Genomic DNA, 17,160 nt, shown 5'->3' with positions numbered 1-17,160 from the left:
TAATAATTCTTATGGCGCTCGTAGCACAGAGATATAAAGGAGAAAAGACTATTGATTTGATTTTTATTTACATTATGACGATTATTTAGGTGAAAAAATGAAATAAAAAGAGCCAATTGTTCGAACCGCGCAAATGATTTAAAAAAAAAGACAGCTTTCCTCCAAACGTCGAGAAAGGAGTTATCGATTACGGGCTGGCGTGACGTCATCAAGGATCACGCCACATCCCCGCCCATGGCCAGGCAGTCTCTGATTGGTCTACGGGTAGACGGCTGGTTTCTATATCCGGACCCGTGGCGGTCTCGGACTGCAGCCCACTACATCATCTCATCTCTCTTGTATGCGCGCGCTTAAATGCACCTACTTTTTCAAATGCATTCCCTTTATTACGACTATATGGCTGAATTATTAATAAAATTGAGAAAAAACAAGACGAATAAATGATGATAGGAACCTCTTTAACGATTTCAAAGCGTCAATTATGAGAAATAAGAAAGGGATAAGATTAGAATTGACGATTATTAGTGGTAGACGCAAGGAAATTGTTCGTTTTATGTGGTAGGTTCGTAAATGTGTACGTAGAGCTACTGCGCATGATCGTATGTCCGTGTCGTATGGCGTGCTCCGTTATTCCGCCTGTATGGTGTATTTGTATATAGCTGCAAAGATTAGTCAGTCATCAGTGTTGTGTCTAACCGTTGGTAAGTCCCGAGTTGTCGTCAAAGTCGATGCATTCTTATGGGAAAACCGCATTGCGCTGTTTTCTTTAAGGTTAGAAAAATCAATTGTATACATTTAAACACCACACTTTCAAGATCTTAAGATCGTACGTGCCAAACTTAATCGATAGGTCCCGTTACCTGTTTCCGAAGGGTCAGTGGAATATATCTGTGTACCGTGTTTAAGACGCAAATTCTATACAGTTGAAAAGAATTTAGGAGAATAAAGGAATTCCTTGGAAAGTCTTGAGCAGGAATAAGTATATACTCCGTGTACACGTGGGAAGGCCTGCAAAGTGAAGTGAATCTCTTTATCAAGAAAGTTATAGGTTAAAGATCGTGTAGTATTATATATATATATATATACACGTACACGCGATTTGTCTAACGAGGCGTCAAGTATCAATAGACAAGCAAAAATTTTTGCCAATCGTAAAGAGTAGAGTTGCTCGTGTTAGTGGAATTATTGGAATTGGACTTGTTCGTAGGTCAAGTTATAATAAAGTGAGCAGGAAGCTTACACGCGTCTTCTCCGTGATTGGTGGAGGGTAAATTTTTGGATTCGAGTGGATTTGAGAGGATCAAAGATCAAAGATCGTGGCATCGGAGGCATCTGTGTCTCACGTAACTGGCAGCATATCAGCTGTGCCTGGCCGTTTCAGAGAGATATGTGCGATCGGATGATCCGCTGCTTTCCTCGCCAAGTGCCTGTACAGGCTGTATTGTACTGTGTGCGGGTACTGTCTGCATCGAGAAATCCGCGGTCTCTCAGTCAGTAGTCAGTTGTCCGGTGACCGTTTCGGGGCACGTAGGACGTTGTCTGGTCGTCCTAACCTCTTCCCGTGCTTTCTCTCAAATTTGTCGATCCTTACATACACACACCAGACTACCTCCGTGCTGCATTCTAAACTCAATTCTTGTTTCGAGGATAGTCGTCGTTTTCCCTCTTACTACCTGCGGTCGTGCTTGGAAAATTCGTCGCGAGGTTAGGAGGAAGACTAGGAACTTACAAAGGAAATTCTGAAATAAGGTAAGCGAGCATGAATGGTTCAAGCGTGGATTGTTAAAACTTACCTTTCGAAATTGAACGCTATATTTTCGCTTGCTCATTTATATGAAGATGCGAAAAGAGACGCCACGAGAAAGCGCAATACAGGAAATGTGTTTTAATTAAACGAGGAGCGAGGGAAAAGCGACTCTCCGATTTTATCCCCTTGACCTCTTTTGCCGCTTGATTTTATATCCTACATTGCATCCGTTACTCTCGTGTTCGTCCGTGCGTCGTTTACCTCTAATTCGCCACGAGATTTACTTACCACGTCTCTCCACCGCTAGGTTTATCCACCGTGGCGAACGTTCCTTCTATTCAAGGCTACTGAATGAAAATGGCCTAATCATATATACACGAAACATTAACAATTTTAATGCCGGTCTTTTATAAGGGTTATTGATCCCATCTTGATCAATGTTCCACCGTAAATGACCAGTTCGATTCACCACCGCTCGAACTCCGTAATTATCAATGGATGAGTGATCATGCAAAAACCGTTTGGCATTCACCAAAATTAAGAGAGCGTACAAATGTTCATCCGCAACATTTTTTAAATGTGTTTGTCACAGTTGCGCGAATATTATTCTGGTAGTTAGATTTCGAGTCACGCGTGCTCATCTGTAAAATTGAGATAACGATATACTGCAAAGCAGTGGTTTTACAGTGACTCACGTGGCGGATTGATTTGGCACGTGGTCAACGAATGATAGCTGTGCGACACAAGCGACATATTCCAAAGGGCAAGAGAATCGTTGGTAATCTCTGATAAAGCAAATTCTTCACCAAGTCTAACGTCTAACCTCACGCCGAAGCGCGACGAATAAAACCGAACCGCGTTTCGATAACTCTTGCACCAACGTGTATACATATAATCGTTATCGTTACCTTGGTGCTACTTAATGCTACTTACATCATTTGTACATCCACTTGGACTTAAAACCCCAAGCTCTGGATATAACCTCTATCGTTTAACTCAAATATAAGAAGAACGCCTTATTTTCCCGCGCGTTCTACAACAATGTTTGCCCCTAACCTCTTTCGTTTGCTCTAGGGACTCGGTAGACTTTCGTTTCAGACTCTTTCCAAAAATTGTGACCTTCGAGCACAATATAGTGTTTGGAAACGAGTTCACGAAAATGTTTTGATGGAGTTTATATGTCCGAGGCAAGAAATGGCCCCACGTTGGGGCACAGAGACGTTGAATAGGTTGAATTCGCGAACTCGCGAGCGCTGCGTGGTGGATCCAGCACGCAATGAAGGTTGCTCCTTTGACAAAAGGGGGAGGGATGGCAGCAGCTCCGCGCACTAACTGATTTTATCCCATTTATACGGCATTCCGCGCACTTGTGCTCGTAATCACTCGACTGACCAACTGTTTTTTCCGCTACGTGATCGATTCTCTAGAAGAAGAAAATATTTTCATGATAAAACGACAGTTTAACGAGCAAATATCTTATTTTAAAGGCTATACTCTTTTAACAAAAGGAAAGAGCAACAGCATAATAAGTACTTCCGAACTTCAACTAATTTTATCCCACATTCACACGACATTCCATGCACTTTCAACCGACTAACGGTTTTTGTCCCTCGAATAAAAAAGATTCGAGGTCCAAGCACGTTGGGATAAAACGACTGCTCAACGTGCAATAATCTTATTTTTCAAGAAAAAGAAAGCTATACGTTATTATTTTTGAAAAGAAATCACAATGTCACGTCGATCGAAGCAACTTACGATAAAGTGGCATCTGGCCCACGATAAAGTCTTACGCACGAAAAACTTTCCTCAGTGATGATTTTATCTCCTGCGTATTCGTATAGTGTTCCTCAAGCGTGACGTAACGTTCCAATATTTTCGACTAGTTTTTTTGTCCCTTTCGAGCAATCGTAAGCAGCCACGCATAACGGCCGACGCAAAGTCATCTTCGGTCGATTTTGAACTTTGGAACGGACGTTACAAATGCGGCGGAACGGAATGGACGGAATCTCTCTTGGGCAATTAACGTTTGCTCGGTATTTCTTAAAACTCGAGGACGCGTGCCAGCGTTGAGGAAATTAAGAAGAGGAAGAAGGAGGAAGAGATATTCGGTGTTTTTTGTTCCTTGAGTGGATGTGGAGAAAATTGTTGAAAGATTGAAAGGCTCTGAGGCGCAAAGCCAATTAAGTGAGAGAAAATAGAGGCAACTATTTCTGATGGGATTAGAAGCCGTAGGACCTGCGCAAATTAATTCCTATGCAGTTGTACAGCTGAATAATGATAATGTTTCGATTGAAGCGATGGGGAACATCGTAGCAGGAAAATTCGAATCATGAAATATACTTTTCTTAACCTATTTGCATTATAAGCTGGAACATGCGAGGAATTTTCCTGGCCATTACAATTGAGTCGCATATATATATACACAGAAAACAAATTCTACTCAAATAAATCTCGCTTTGAATATTTATAACGAAATATTTTAATTAATTTTAATGAATATTGCTCCAATCGCAAATTAAAATTATTTTAAAATTAATTAAAAATTTACTGGAATTAAGTAACTTTTTCTCTCTACACTTACAGGTCTTGACACGCGATAAATCAATATTTATTAATATCTGTTAAAATTCCACTTTTTTAAACGATTAAAATCTAATCGTTATATCGACGAAGAGGAAGATTTACTACATTTTTGCTCGCATTTCAAGGCCAATACTACTCGACAACTTTATAAGATAAGTGACAATAAACCATAATCATTCTCTTCGTTACGAAAGATTTTTTTTATAAAGAAGAGTGATTTAACGACGCGTCCCAGACTAAAAAACTTGTGCAAAGTCTATTCGACTATTTGCGGATAAATCTTGTACACTTTTTTTTCTATAAAATTACTAAATGATAATTGGTAATCAATACGAACCGATTAGATACGAAAAGCATCTTTATTGTTTACGAATACCGAAGATATTACGAGAAAATTGTAAGAAGCGATTTATTATCTATGAAAGCTCTTCAAGCACAATTAAAATTAATAACACAATATCAAGAGCTTACTCGGAGAATGATAAATCAAGTGTTAAGAAATAAACTTCGATCTGAGATAGGTACAAGGTGCATTTATAGCTCGATCACTCGAATTTCGCTGACTCAGTGATAAGAGAATCCTCCCAATGATTACACTATATATATATATATATATATATATATATTTATATGTAAACCTACAATGATCGTCGAGTATCCATCAGGACTTTGGATCGTTTCGAAAACTATATAGATATATAGGCGTGTATTCTGAAGAAAGTTTATCGAGCTTCTTTCTCTCTCTTATACGATTGATGAGAAAATGTGGGATTGTGGAGTAGAGCAATCGTTCGCCATGTTTAAAAATGTCGATCGAGGATTTTCCAGAAAGCGGAAGCGAAATCTTAGGACAATGACCGAAGTAGCTTACTATACAGGGTGAATCATTTATAATACAGATTATGCGACTTTATTTTCATCATTGAGCTATAAAACTTTTACTTGAAATAACGTTTTATAAAATATAAAAGTTACGAGTTGTATTTAACAATAAATGTTATAAATAGATCTTTTTATACTTATATAATAAATAAAAATATAATTTTCTCAATTATTAACGTGTAAATAAACCATTCGGCTCTCTTACACGAGTAAATGTTTTATATTTGCAATTGGTATTATAAATAGATCACTCTTTATACACAATAAATGAAAAAACTCAATTTTCTCAATAATTATCATATAAGAGAATCGTTCGGCGCTGCTCATAGATGAGCGAATGATTAGTCATGAACGACCGATAACCTAAATTAATTAGCCCATGAACTTGCCTGACTTTCAGCATTATAGTGCGTAGATTTGATTCGTTATCTAAACATTAAGGCTATATATATCACCGTTTATTAATTATTTATAAAAAATGCTCGATAAGTTTACATAAAAATGTCTTAAGCTTTGAGGTATTTTCTGGCTTAGCAAAAATATCGATAAAACCCTTTGGAATGTGTGTAGAATGTGTATCGAACGTAACCTTGACCATGACTCGTTGTGTGAAAATGCTGCGAGCGATTCAACAGAGATATTATAATAAGAAATAATAATAATGTTTAGTATCCGTGCGTGTAATGTTGCTAAATGCTTTCGATTAAAACTTGTCGGAGCACTTGTCATTCCGACAGTAATCGAGAAAGACGTAACACGATCCCTGCTTAATTTATATGCAGATAAGCCCAAAGTGTTCCTTTCAAATCGTCAGCAAGAAACAGTAGTAAATCCTTGAAACATCGTTTATCGATATCTCTTGTTAAAATCGCATCGATACAAGTTGATATCCGTAGAATTATCAGAATTCTTCCGTATTTTTTTTCTCTCTTATGATTTTACGAGCTGATAAATTAATTGAAATAATTAAAATTTTTATCATTATACAAAAATATTCCATTGATACGCATTGAAACTTCACGGAATAATCAGAATTTTTCTTATTCGACTCTCATGTGATTTATAATTTGATAATTTAATTGATATATAATTAAAAATATATTAAGCGACGTGTATATCATTGAACGCAAAAATATCACACTGATACACATTGAAAATTCATAAAACGACGAGAATTCTTCTTTATTTGACTCTCACTTACGTCATTTTACAAACTGATAAATTAATTAGAATAATTCATAGAATTTTTGCGACGACCTGTACATAGCATAGTATATATCACTACATGCAAAACTGATCGATGAGTCTCGTTAGCATCGTCCGATCGTGGTTTAAGCCTCTAACGTAGAAAGTTTAGGTGCTGCAAGAGATTTATTGTTTGTAAACTGGTTTTCATGCGGACGCGAAGCGAACGAGTGCAATGATCTATGACCAAAATTAACAACTAGTTTACCCTTGATTCGATTCAAGCTTGCATAATATGCTAAACGACTGTTATCGAACCGACTCATTCTTTAAAAATATGGAAATTTGGCTTGCATCACCCAGTTTTGCTTTATTCTTTGTAATGATCTACCGCGCATGCGCAGGGTAACGTCGCTAGGAAAATGCCACGTACATTATCATTTTACGATGCAGATCGATTAATCCCAATACCCGCCGAGGTTCACACACACTTTGGCATTCTAAACAGTTATTATTTTCTTGATTTTAAATTAGTATTGGTTCACTTGGCTCTGACGCAAAAATATCGTCGACCTCTATATAGTTTATAGATGCGAATTCTCAATGAACTTGCTACGCGAAATACCTTATTGGCTGAGAACTTGGCTAGAATAACTACAACACAAATTGTTTGTTTTCTGCAAAGATTTATTTCCTCAACGTCTGAGCTGTTTATAATTATATTCCCCTTGTAAATCGAATTTTCATTAAACTTGCTGCAATTTTAAAATATATTCCATTATCTTCCTCACCTTTTACCTCTTTCAACGAGAATATATATAACATATTTAGAACATTGACCTAGATAGCACAAAGCGTGCGAAGCAGAATCGATCATTTTTCCAGTCAAAACTTGTTATTGGTCGTTGGTGATGAAAAGTCGTGTGCGAAATGATTTATTTAATATTAATTTCTCTGGTAACTTTTTTCTTACATCTGAAACGAAGGAAAATAAAGAGCCTTTTATTTTCTAGCACGCTTTTCATATTTATTTCTTTCCGGTTCCAATAGTAGGTCGCCCATTCTATACCAGCGAATAATCGACATTAATAACCAGTCTCTGTGTTTCTACAAAACGTTGATCTATTAAAAATAAATCAGAAATGAAAAGTGCCTGTGTAAAAGATTCATTGGTACCTTTAGTGTTTATAACCAGGTTCTGTGTTTTTATACAAAACATGGAACAATTAAAAATAAATAAACAATGAAAGGAAAAATCATTTTCCTAATTATAAACCTTGTTATTTATCCTTGGTAACGATAATTTACCAAATAATTGATTTATTATTAATTTCTACAGTAACTTTATGATTACATCATTGAGCCCGTAATTGTCTAAATAGTTTTCGAATTTATTTCTTGTTGGCCTTAATAATAGGTCGCCTCATCATTCTAAACTAAAGAATAATCGACCTCAAAACTGAAGCTACTATTTAGAGTTCGAACGACTCTTTCTTCATGTAAACATACGCGTGTAAATACTTCATTGTTTCATTTCGCGTTAAAACCAATTTCTGTATTTATCCAATACGTGGAACGATTAAAAACAAATATAAACACGTAGAACACAAATTCAGTGAAATTTTCCTCAATAATAACAAAAACCACGAATAAAAGAAAAATTCAACGTCGATTTCAATGAGGTTTTTGTTCTCGGATTAATACAGATATTCAATTGATACGGTTATTAACATAATGACATTGAAAAGTAATGAAGGGAATTGTGCATTATGCCAATTGAAATGATTCATGAATTATTTATTATCGTCCATTATGGAAAAAATTGTAAATGTGTTTGAATATTTATCATCTTTTTCCGGTCTCAAAGATGGACATGACGATTTTCTCGGATATCACGGATATTCATTAGGAAACGTAATATGTTTAATTAATTAATAGGCAATTAAAGAAACAAATTAGAGACTCAACGAAGGACGAACGATTAATCTCGGCGAACCGAGTTGGTACTTTCAACCTCGCTTCGTACTTTAAAAGATCCGTTGAAAATTTCGAGTTTTTATCATGAATTCGTCGTCACAGGGATAAAAATACTCCGAATGAATATTTATCTTTTTTTTCTGACCTCAAAGAAGATAGGCATGAAAATTTTCCCAGAATCACGAATATTCGTTAGAAAACGTAAAAGCTTTAATTATTCGATGTTATGTTAAATAAACAAAACAAACAAAACTTATTTTAAAATATATTGAAAATCTCGAAATTTCCTCACCGATTGGTCGTCAAGGACAAACAATTTGTAGAAAAACTGGTTCCATCCTCCTACAATCTATAATTATATATATACCACTTTTCTTACTAGCAGCATGCTTCATTTATCTTTTCTCTTCCTCTCATTTTTTAAACTCGAAACTGGGTATTTTCTCTCTCTCGGAAAGGTCAATGACCTCTGAGTAGGTCAAGCGGTACCAGGTGACTTTCGCGATACCCTATTTGGCCGTGTGATTTTTGTCGAATTGGGAATGGTTTTTCTTGCAGTGTCGTAAATCCGCATCAATCAAAGAGAGTAACCGGAAAGTACCGGGGCTAAGAGATTCGAGAACAAAGAGCGTCACCGGAAGTATCCGCCATGATCGTGGAGGAGAAACAGTGAGTCGTAGCCTAAAATAAAAGTAGTGCTGCTGCTCGTTAAACTTCCTCAACCATTAATTAATTATTTACTGTTGGCTTGCATGCAATTTTCTCTCTCTCTCTCTCTCTCTCTCTCTCTCTCTCTGTTAATTTATTAATTATTATTATTATTAAGCTCTTTCCTCTCAAAACGCGTAAAACGCACGCTGCTTGGCAGACGCAAGCATGATTCAGCTCTTTTTCCAAGGCAGAACAGCATCTGCAGGATCAAGACGGATGAGTACCGAGGCAAGAATGCTGATGAAACTCTCACGATCCTTTATAGTATACGTACTTGACTTTTTTGCTGCTATTATTGCTATTATTATTATTGTTGTCGTTATTGTAGTTTTTTATTGCAAATTTCAGCTCACACGCTGCACCAAGTAGGTTGCAAATGCTACTTTTTTGCCTGAGACTCTAACAATCGCAAAGCTTCCGTTTCAAGTCAACTAATTGAAGCAGCTTTTTCACGAGAAAAAATTTTTTTTTATTTATTTTTTTGTTTTGTTCGAGTGTGGTTTGCTGGAACTATTGGATTTCAAAAAAAATATCGAGAGAATATGTTTGGTGTTATATATATATGTAGAAGTTTCTGAGAAATTACAATTTTCTGTGATGTGTGGAAAATGCATAATCTGATGATTTCTATTTCAAGCTTAAATTGTTGATAATGATTTGAAAAGAAAGTGAAAAATGTCTATATATATATATACAACGGGTGCACCACGTGCATCCGATAAGTTTATTCCATTCACTGCACACGACAAAGAAATATGAAAAACGATGATAAGATTTGCAAGCGTTTGTATCTTATCTCTTAAATGCACACTTTGCTTTATTTTGTATCTTCCGCGCGTATAAGAAACTCTCGTGAAAATTGCACAAGTAAAAAATGAACTAACACGTAAAGAGCGCTAGCTGTGTATATGTAGAATTTTATAAAAAATTAATAATTTTTTTTTTCATTTTTCCAACAGTGAAATGGACTGTGGATTCTGGGTCACCGGAGCGATCAGCGCGATCAAGGCGTTATCGTACGTGTACGACCTGCTGACCTTTCCAGTTTACCTGATTCTGCAGCGGCCATGGGAGAAGCGCAAGGCTTCGAGGAGGCCGAAAGCAAAGCTCGTTGCGAAGAGCGAGGGATCCGTCACTTACAGGAGCGTCGATCAACCAAAAGCCATCCACGTTGCCCTGGAACGAGAAAAAATCGACACTTTGGACAAAATGTTAATGTGGCTCGTGAAAATTCATGGTAATAAGCGTTGTCTAGGTACTAGGCAAATCCTGGCTGATGAGGATGAACTTCAGCCTAATGGTAGAATCTTCAAGAAGGTAATTTTAATTTTTTTATTCTACTATATGTACTGGTTTATTCACGTGTACAAAGTCTAGTATATGTGTGTATACGTATATTAGTCATTTTATTAATTATTCAGCAGCTTCTTCTGATTGCTGTAGAACAGTGATTAACAGTGTAACCATGATAAACCTCCTCGAGAATCCAACTACGACAATGTCAATATTAGTCTGTGTTTTTCCAATGTAAAGTACAAGCTCTTTTTCCATTAAGGAAAAAGCTTAATCACCGTGTTGGAGCAGTTTATTTATCTGTACACTCTGTTCTATAGAATCAAGTTGCTTTTTAATGGTAGATTTTCAAGTGTATTGACAAAATTTATTTTTTCAGTACAAAATGGGGCACTACAAATGGAAGAGTTATATCGACGTGGAGAGACTGGCTGCATCGTTTAGTCGTGGACTGCAGGAGTTGGGAATGACCGTTCGCAAGAATATTGTGATTTTTGCTGAGACACGAGCCGAATGGATGATAGCAGCTCACGCATGCTTCAAGTTAAATTTATCTGTGGTGACCATCTACGCTACCCTCGGTGACGATGCTATTGCACATGGAATCAATGAAACTGAAGTGGACACTGTCATTACCAGTCATGAACTGCTGCCCAAGTTCAAACGACTCTTAGAGAAGACTCCGGAAGTTAAAAATATTGTTTATATGGAAGATCAGTTGAAACAAACAGACATCACAGGCTTCAAGGTGTGATTTCTTATTTAAGCATAAAAATGTATCGAATCAGAATTGATAATATACATCAGATTGGAAAACTCGTGACTAGAATCAACGAATAGAACTCCGAAGAATGCTTTACAACTATAGCACAGCTCTGACGTAAAAGTACTGTATACTCAACTAGCTTACGTAATTCTTCCTTTTCTCCTTCAAGAGTAAACAATAAAAATTACAGTTTACAACGTGGTTCATTATCTTATGAAAGATTGTCCGTAATTTATTCGTTAGAATCACGCGAAGTTTGAAGAAAATCTCAACTATTATAATCAGGAATAAATTGTTAACTAATTTCTAATGTATTGAAATGATCGATACAGTGTGTTAATGAAACCATTTATTTTATTGTAAAGCTGGGTTGAAAATTCCATCTGTGTATAAGATCCAATTAAAAGCATGATTATCAGGAAATGAATTGGTCGTGGATTTGAAAAGTCAATCGGTGGAAATGGTTTGAATATCGAGTTAACAATTTCCTGATTGATGCTCGTTTCCTTTAATCAGTTCGAGTCGTTTAATTTGTCAATTTAGTTCTCATCGAGCAATGTTCAGTCTGTTTTTCTACAATTGTCTGCAGAAAGATTTTAATACTATTTTCATTGTTCCAGGAGGGAGTTAAATTTGTGCCATTCTCAGATGTGATAAAGAAAGGAAATTCGTCTAGTATAACGCATAAACCACCAACTAGCGAGGATACAGCCATCATAATGTATACTTCAGGATCAACCGGTGTGCCTAAAGGAGTCGTTCTTTCCCACAAAAACATGATGGCTACTTTAAAGGCTTTCTGCGATGCAATAGAGATTAAACCAGACGACGTTCTTCTTGGATTCCTGCCTCTGGCTCACGTTTTCGAATTGCTCGCAGAGAGCGTGTGTCTTCTGACCGGTGTACCCATTGGATACAGTTCGCCCTTGACTATGATCGATTCCAGTAGCAAAATCATGCGAGGCTCAAAAGGCGATGCTTCGGTTCTACATCCAACCTGCTTGACCGCTGTTCCGGTATGCTTCCAATTAAATGCTCTGTACAGATTACTAATTTCATTTAATCGCTTCTTATATCACTAACCTTATGTACGACACTCATCTTGTACAGCAGAGTCTACTTCAAATTATAAATTTATACAATACCATTTTAAGGGCTGTAACAATAAATATTCATGATATTTTTTTTTTCAGTTGATTCTTGATAGAATCTCCAAAGGTATCAACGAAAAAGTTAAGAAATCCGGTGCATTCCGCCAAGCACTTTTTCATTTCGCTTATGAGTACAAGCTGAAGTGGATTAAACGTGGATACGAGACTCCGCTTTTCGATAAGCTGATCTTCGGTGCTGCCAGGCAGGTTCTTGGTGGCAAAGTCCGTTTAATCTTGTCAGGTGGTGCGCCATTGAGCCCAGACACTCACACGCAAATAAAAGTTTGTCTTTGCGTCACGGTCACTCAAGGTTACGGTCTGACGGAAACTACATCTTGCGCAACAGTTATGGACTGTACGTATTATTAACTGAAATATAAATGTGTGAATTTAGCAAATACCAGTTAACACATGCAGCTGAAACTGGTATCTGTTATTCAAGGAAGTTTTACAATTTATTTATTTAATTGTTTTTGCTATTTTTAGTGTATGACAGAAGTACCGGAAGAGTAGGAGCACCTTCTACAGTTTGTGATATTAGGCTAGACAATTGGGAAGAGGCTGGTTACAGGGTTACTGATACACCGTTCCCCAGAGGGGAGATTTTAATTGGCGGTGATAATGTTTCCGCGGGCTACTACAAGCTTCCTAATAAAACCAAGGATGACTTCTTCACCCAGGATGGACGTCGGTGGTTCAAGACTGGAGACATTGGTGAAATTCATCCAGACGGATCGATCAAAATTATCGGTGAGCGCATTGGTTCAAAGTTGTATCTCATATATTGCTTTTGGAATAGGTATTTTTTCATACCTGTGATTTGTCTTTCAGACCGCAAGAAAGATCTCGTTAAGTTACAATTAGGTGAATATGTCTCATTGGGCAAGGTTGAAGCTGAATTGAAAACTTGTCCTGTGGTGGAGAATATTTGCGTTTACGGAGATGCTCATAAGGCTTATACTGTTGCATTGGTGGTACCTAATCCACAAAAACTTGAAGAAATGGCGGCTGAACATGGTATTACTGGCAAGAGCCTTGAAGAGCTTTGCAGTGATGCTCGTATCGAAAAGGCTATTCTACAGGAATTGGTCGAACAGGCTAAGAAATGTGAGTTTGGTAGACTGAACTTTCACGGTTCTATTATGTTTTTTTTTGTTTCTAGATTACATAGTCGTATTTATTAAAAATGTTATAATATTCTAGGCAATCTGCAAAGGTTTGAAGTACCTGGTGCTGTGAAATTATGCGCAGAACAGTGGTCCCCGGATATGGGCTTAGTGACGGCAGCTTTTAAATTGAAACGGAAAGCAGTTCAGGAACGTTATCAGCATGAAATTAATCGAATGTACGCGTCGTGATGCCGTGTAAAACAATGTATAAAGTGCAAGGCGTAACATGGATAATAGCCGAAGAAAAGCAATCAGCCCCTCAACCTCGTCCTCATCGTATCAGTATGATCAAGTGAAATATACTTCGACGATCTTTAGAATTGTACAATTTTAAGCTGACTTCGTCGTACGTGTGTTACGCCACGAGACTCAATAGCATTTGCCCTTTGTCCTTATTCCAAACCCCATCGATTAGAGACGCATTAATATCAATTTTCAATTCTGTTTTGGATAAAGAGTTTTCAAGGAAGCTACAATATTGTGTTTTTCGAAGTTACTTACATAATTGTAAGTTCATCTAGGAGGTACTTACTTTTTCAATTAAGTATAAAACAGAACAAAGACCGCGGATCCCGTAAAAGACTATGGGCAAGAATATTAGCAGTGAATTATATGTACAAAGTAAAATATTGGTTGATCGACGAGACTGTTTACATTTTAGTTTCTTTTAAAATTGTTACTGAAACGCACATCAGTAGTTCAAGAAAGAGCGTTTCTCATCTTGTAACATCTGTATAGTACACGCCAGTGTACACAATTGCAATACATAATACATGTCCTCTTTGTTAATTGTTATTACAAATACTGCAAAGTAATGCAGCACTAATTGTTTTTTGTGAGAAAGAATAGCTTCTTGTCATGTATGCATGGGCGAATGAGTAATTGGTTTCACATTATTATCAAAGTTTTGTGTGATAGTAAACGAAATTTAGTCATTCGGATACACACATCAATACTATTGTATTTTATATGCGAATTAATTTATATGTTAATTAAGAAATAGAGATTTTATTCGACGTAGCAATCCGAGATGCCACTTTACATTGGTTTCTAGCTAGCAAGGTTGAAAGCGTAATTTGATCAAACTTTTCAATATATACAGAAGAACACAATTTAACTTTTAAACTTTTTACATCACAGCACAAGCTTACCCACGAAAATTTAGTAGCAATTTAATCTATGCTTCTCGCTGTCGGTATGTAAATTGGCTGTAGTATATTATTTTTCATATAAGAATGTGCAATACGAGGGGGTTGTATAATACGGGACGAAATTATCATCCATGTATATTTTAATACATAGCTACAAATAAGTTAGTTATATGCCACGCAACTGATGTTGAATTTTATAGTTTTATCTTTAGGTGAGAGGTATCTTGTCCTTTGTTCGAATGTGGTCTTACTACTCGTCTCATGTAAAGATATTTATTTAAATTGTTTTATGTTGTAAAAATAATAGTAGAGAGAACATTGTCCTACTTTGAAAGATTTGTCTATAAAAATCAACCGATGCAGGACTTTTCTCTTCGTTTATTGAATGTCGAGAATCGTGCAAAGTTTGGCGAACGAATTATGCTTATATGAGAAAGACTATTGTAGAAAGTACAAAGAAACCGGAAATTCCGTTTTCTTATCTTCCGTTCGCGACAAGAGTTCCTGCGTTAGTTAAGTGTATGAGGATTGGTACTAATTTCTATTAGGGAGTGCTGTACATTATTATGATTAAATTAGTTCTCATATTTCCATGAGTAAGAAAAATAAATGTACAAATCTATATAAGTCTTGGTTTATTTTTATTCGCCTTCCATTTCTACAGTTATTCAAGGAGACACAGCGAACTTACAATAATAAAAGAAGCATTGTATTAATCCTTTTCTTTAACGTTTCATGAGCTGTTTTAAGCATTTATTTATTAAAAGTTCCTCAAGAGGAATGCATGTACAATATGCTGATATCTATACATTTAACAGCCGCTTGGATCTGGTCTTTGAAATGTATGTCAATAATACTAAACAAGCACTGGAAAAATTGGTATTGCTAGTATCTGTAATGTGTGGTTCAAGGGAATCTATTTGTTTCATAGTACAAATATCTAATCGACAAATAAAATTGCTCGTAAAATGTAATAAAAGAGCTTCTCGTGAGAATTTTAAAATGGATTTGCCAGCTTTAAGATGCGCAAGCGCAAATAGGAAAATCTGTCGATACAATCCTTCTTACTTTTCTTTAAAAATTACAAAAGAATCTCGCATCTGCTCGCATCGTGTTAAAACATTTATATCGCATATCGCTCTCACAAAACTATAAGTATCCACATTGTGCAATAACCATTTTCATATAATTTCTATAATTGTATTTTTGTATACAATTAATATAATGATTTCTAAAGGCCGTGGTACATTTAAGTCTATGATACATTCATATGTGTATATATACATAATATATATACAATAATTTATCTATTATAGAAACATATATGTACATAATACGTAAATTTGTAATCACAATTCATCGATACATTTATAGAATGTACTCTATATACTATCCCTACTATTTATATTTACATAGAAATAGGTACTAACTAAAGTTTGGTCGAAAATCTTAAGTTAAACGGACTTTCCTAAATTTGTCTGTAATCCGGCTACTTATAAATTTCTTTAATCCTAATAAATCTCCTACTTTGGAGTACTTTAATCGACTTTCGTGAAAGATATTCTTACTACCTATTGATTTCGAGCGAACTTTGCGAATAGATCGGCCTTTGTTATATATTTAACAATAAAGAAAATCTGACTTCTTTAGCGCTGTAAACGAAATTCGGTAGTATAAGTTAAAAATCTGTTAAAATCGTTATAAAAAATTCTCGTTATTGTTTTATTACTCGTTATCTAGTGGAATAAAACTCTGGTGGAATAATGGGTTTTCGGTCCCAAGCGTTGGTCGCTATTGAAGTTGACAAGGGGGGATTGTTCGATACGTCGGATGCACCTCTGTAATGCTACGAGTTACGAAACCTTAAAGAAGAACAGCGAATCGACTCTACAGTGTGCGTTTAATCTTAGCACTCATTGTGCCTTAAAATCACCTTAAATTTTCTAGTTTAACACTTTTACATGAAACTCATTTACGATACTATACACATATCCATTATAGGTTTTACGCGTAGTCTTTTACACCTTTAAACTATCGCTGCACTTAAAACCAATTTACTTTGTTTATTACCTTGTGCCCTTCTTTTGAAATATGGACCATACGTTATCGGCAGAAACTGTGCCAACGCAGTGGCTGACAAATTATGGAAAATAACGCTTATAAATAGACTTTCATTCGCAAATTCGCTCTACAAAGCTATCATTGCTTTCGGTAATAAAGCTCATTGCGCTTAAACTTTTCTACGTGCTTTGTATAAACGATTAACGCAATACACTATTATAAAAATGCTACACACGCATCAGCTAGTGAACTTCGCGCATCGCATCAAGCTTTGGTTGATACTGCATCACGGTGGAAACAAACTTTTAGAATCCAATTGTACTTTCCATTTTAGTGGACAAATGAAAAATCGAGCTTCTAATGGGGAGAATAATGGTACGAGCTCCAATGCAATTATCATGGTGCGAAGTAATAAAAGTTAGAGAACAGTTTCTGACAATGCGTTTGTTGAGAGTTTGTATGGTACTGAAATACGGTTACACAT

General features: G+C 36.1%; 1 protein-coding gene across 5 annotated transcripts; it reads left to right on the top strand.

Annotated features, from left to right (window-relative positions):
* The first annotated feature begins 625 nt into the window (after positions 1 to 625).
* Positions 626 to 15,242, top strand: Acsl (Acyl-CoA synthetase long-chain). 5 transcript variants are annotated; one of them, XM_066728523.1, is made up of 9 exons: positions 654 to 771; positions 8,933 to 9,043; positions 10,045 to 10,402; positions 10,758 to 11,126; positions 11,765 to 12,160; positions 12,338 to 12,650; positions 12,782 to 13,045; positions 13,127 to 13,402; positions 13,499 to 15,242. In XM_066728523.1, exons 2-9 carry the CDS (start codon positions 9,024 to 9,026, stop codon positions 13,651 to 13,653), a joined length of 2,151 nt encoding a protein of 716 aa, XP_066584620.1. In that variant the 5' UTR covers positions 654 to 771; positions 8,933 to 9,023; the 3' UTR covers positions 13,654 to 15,242. The 5 variants fall into 5 exon arrangements, with proteins under 5 accessions (XP_066584617.1, XP_066584620.1, XP_066584621.1 ...); XM_066728524.1 differs by having other exon boundaries at positions 683 to 701; XM_066728521.1 differs by lacking the exon at positions 8,933 to 9,043 and adding an exon at positions 1,652 to 1,749 and having other exon boundaries at positions 692 to 771.
* Positions 15,243 to 17,160: the final 1,918 nt, after the last annotated feature.

Source organism: Prorops nasuta, unplaced genomic scaffold, assembly GCF_024137725.1.
Source record: "Prorops nasuta isolate Cenicafe-Biocafe unplaced genomic scaffold, Cenicafe_Pnas_1.2 PNAS00006, whole genome shotgun sequence".
Taxonomy (NCBI): domain Eukaryota; kingdom Metazoa; phylum Arthropoda; class Insecta; order Hymenoptera; family Bethylidae; genus Prorops; species Prorops nasuta.
This window is presented reverse-complemented; position numbering and strand designations above follow the sequence as displayed.

Coding starts and splice junctions, on each gene's coding strand:
- Acsl (XM_066728520.1), top strand. CDS start 641: ATGGTGTATTTGTATATAGCTGCAAAGATTAGTCAGTCATCAGTGTTG. Junction 12,161..12,337: donor CCTGCTTGACCGCTGTTCCG/GTATGCTTCCAA, acceptor TTTTTTTTTCAG/TTGATTCTTGATAGAATCTC. Junction 13,403..13,498: donor GGTCGAACAGGCTAAGAAAT/GTGAGTTTGGTA, acceptor ATAATATTCTAG/GCAATCTGCAAAGGTTTGAA.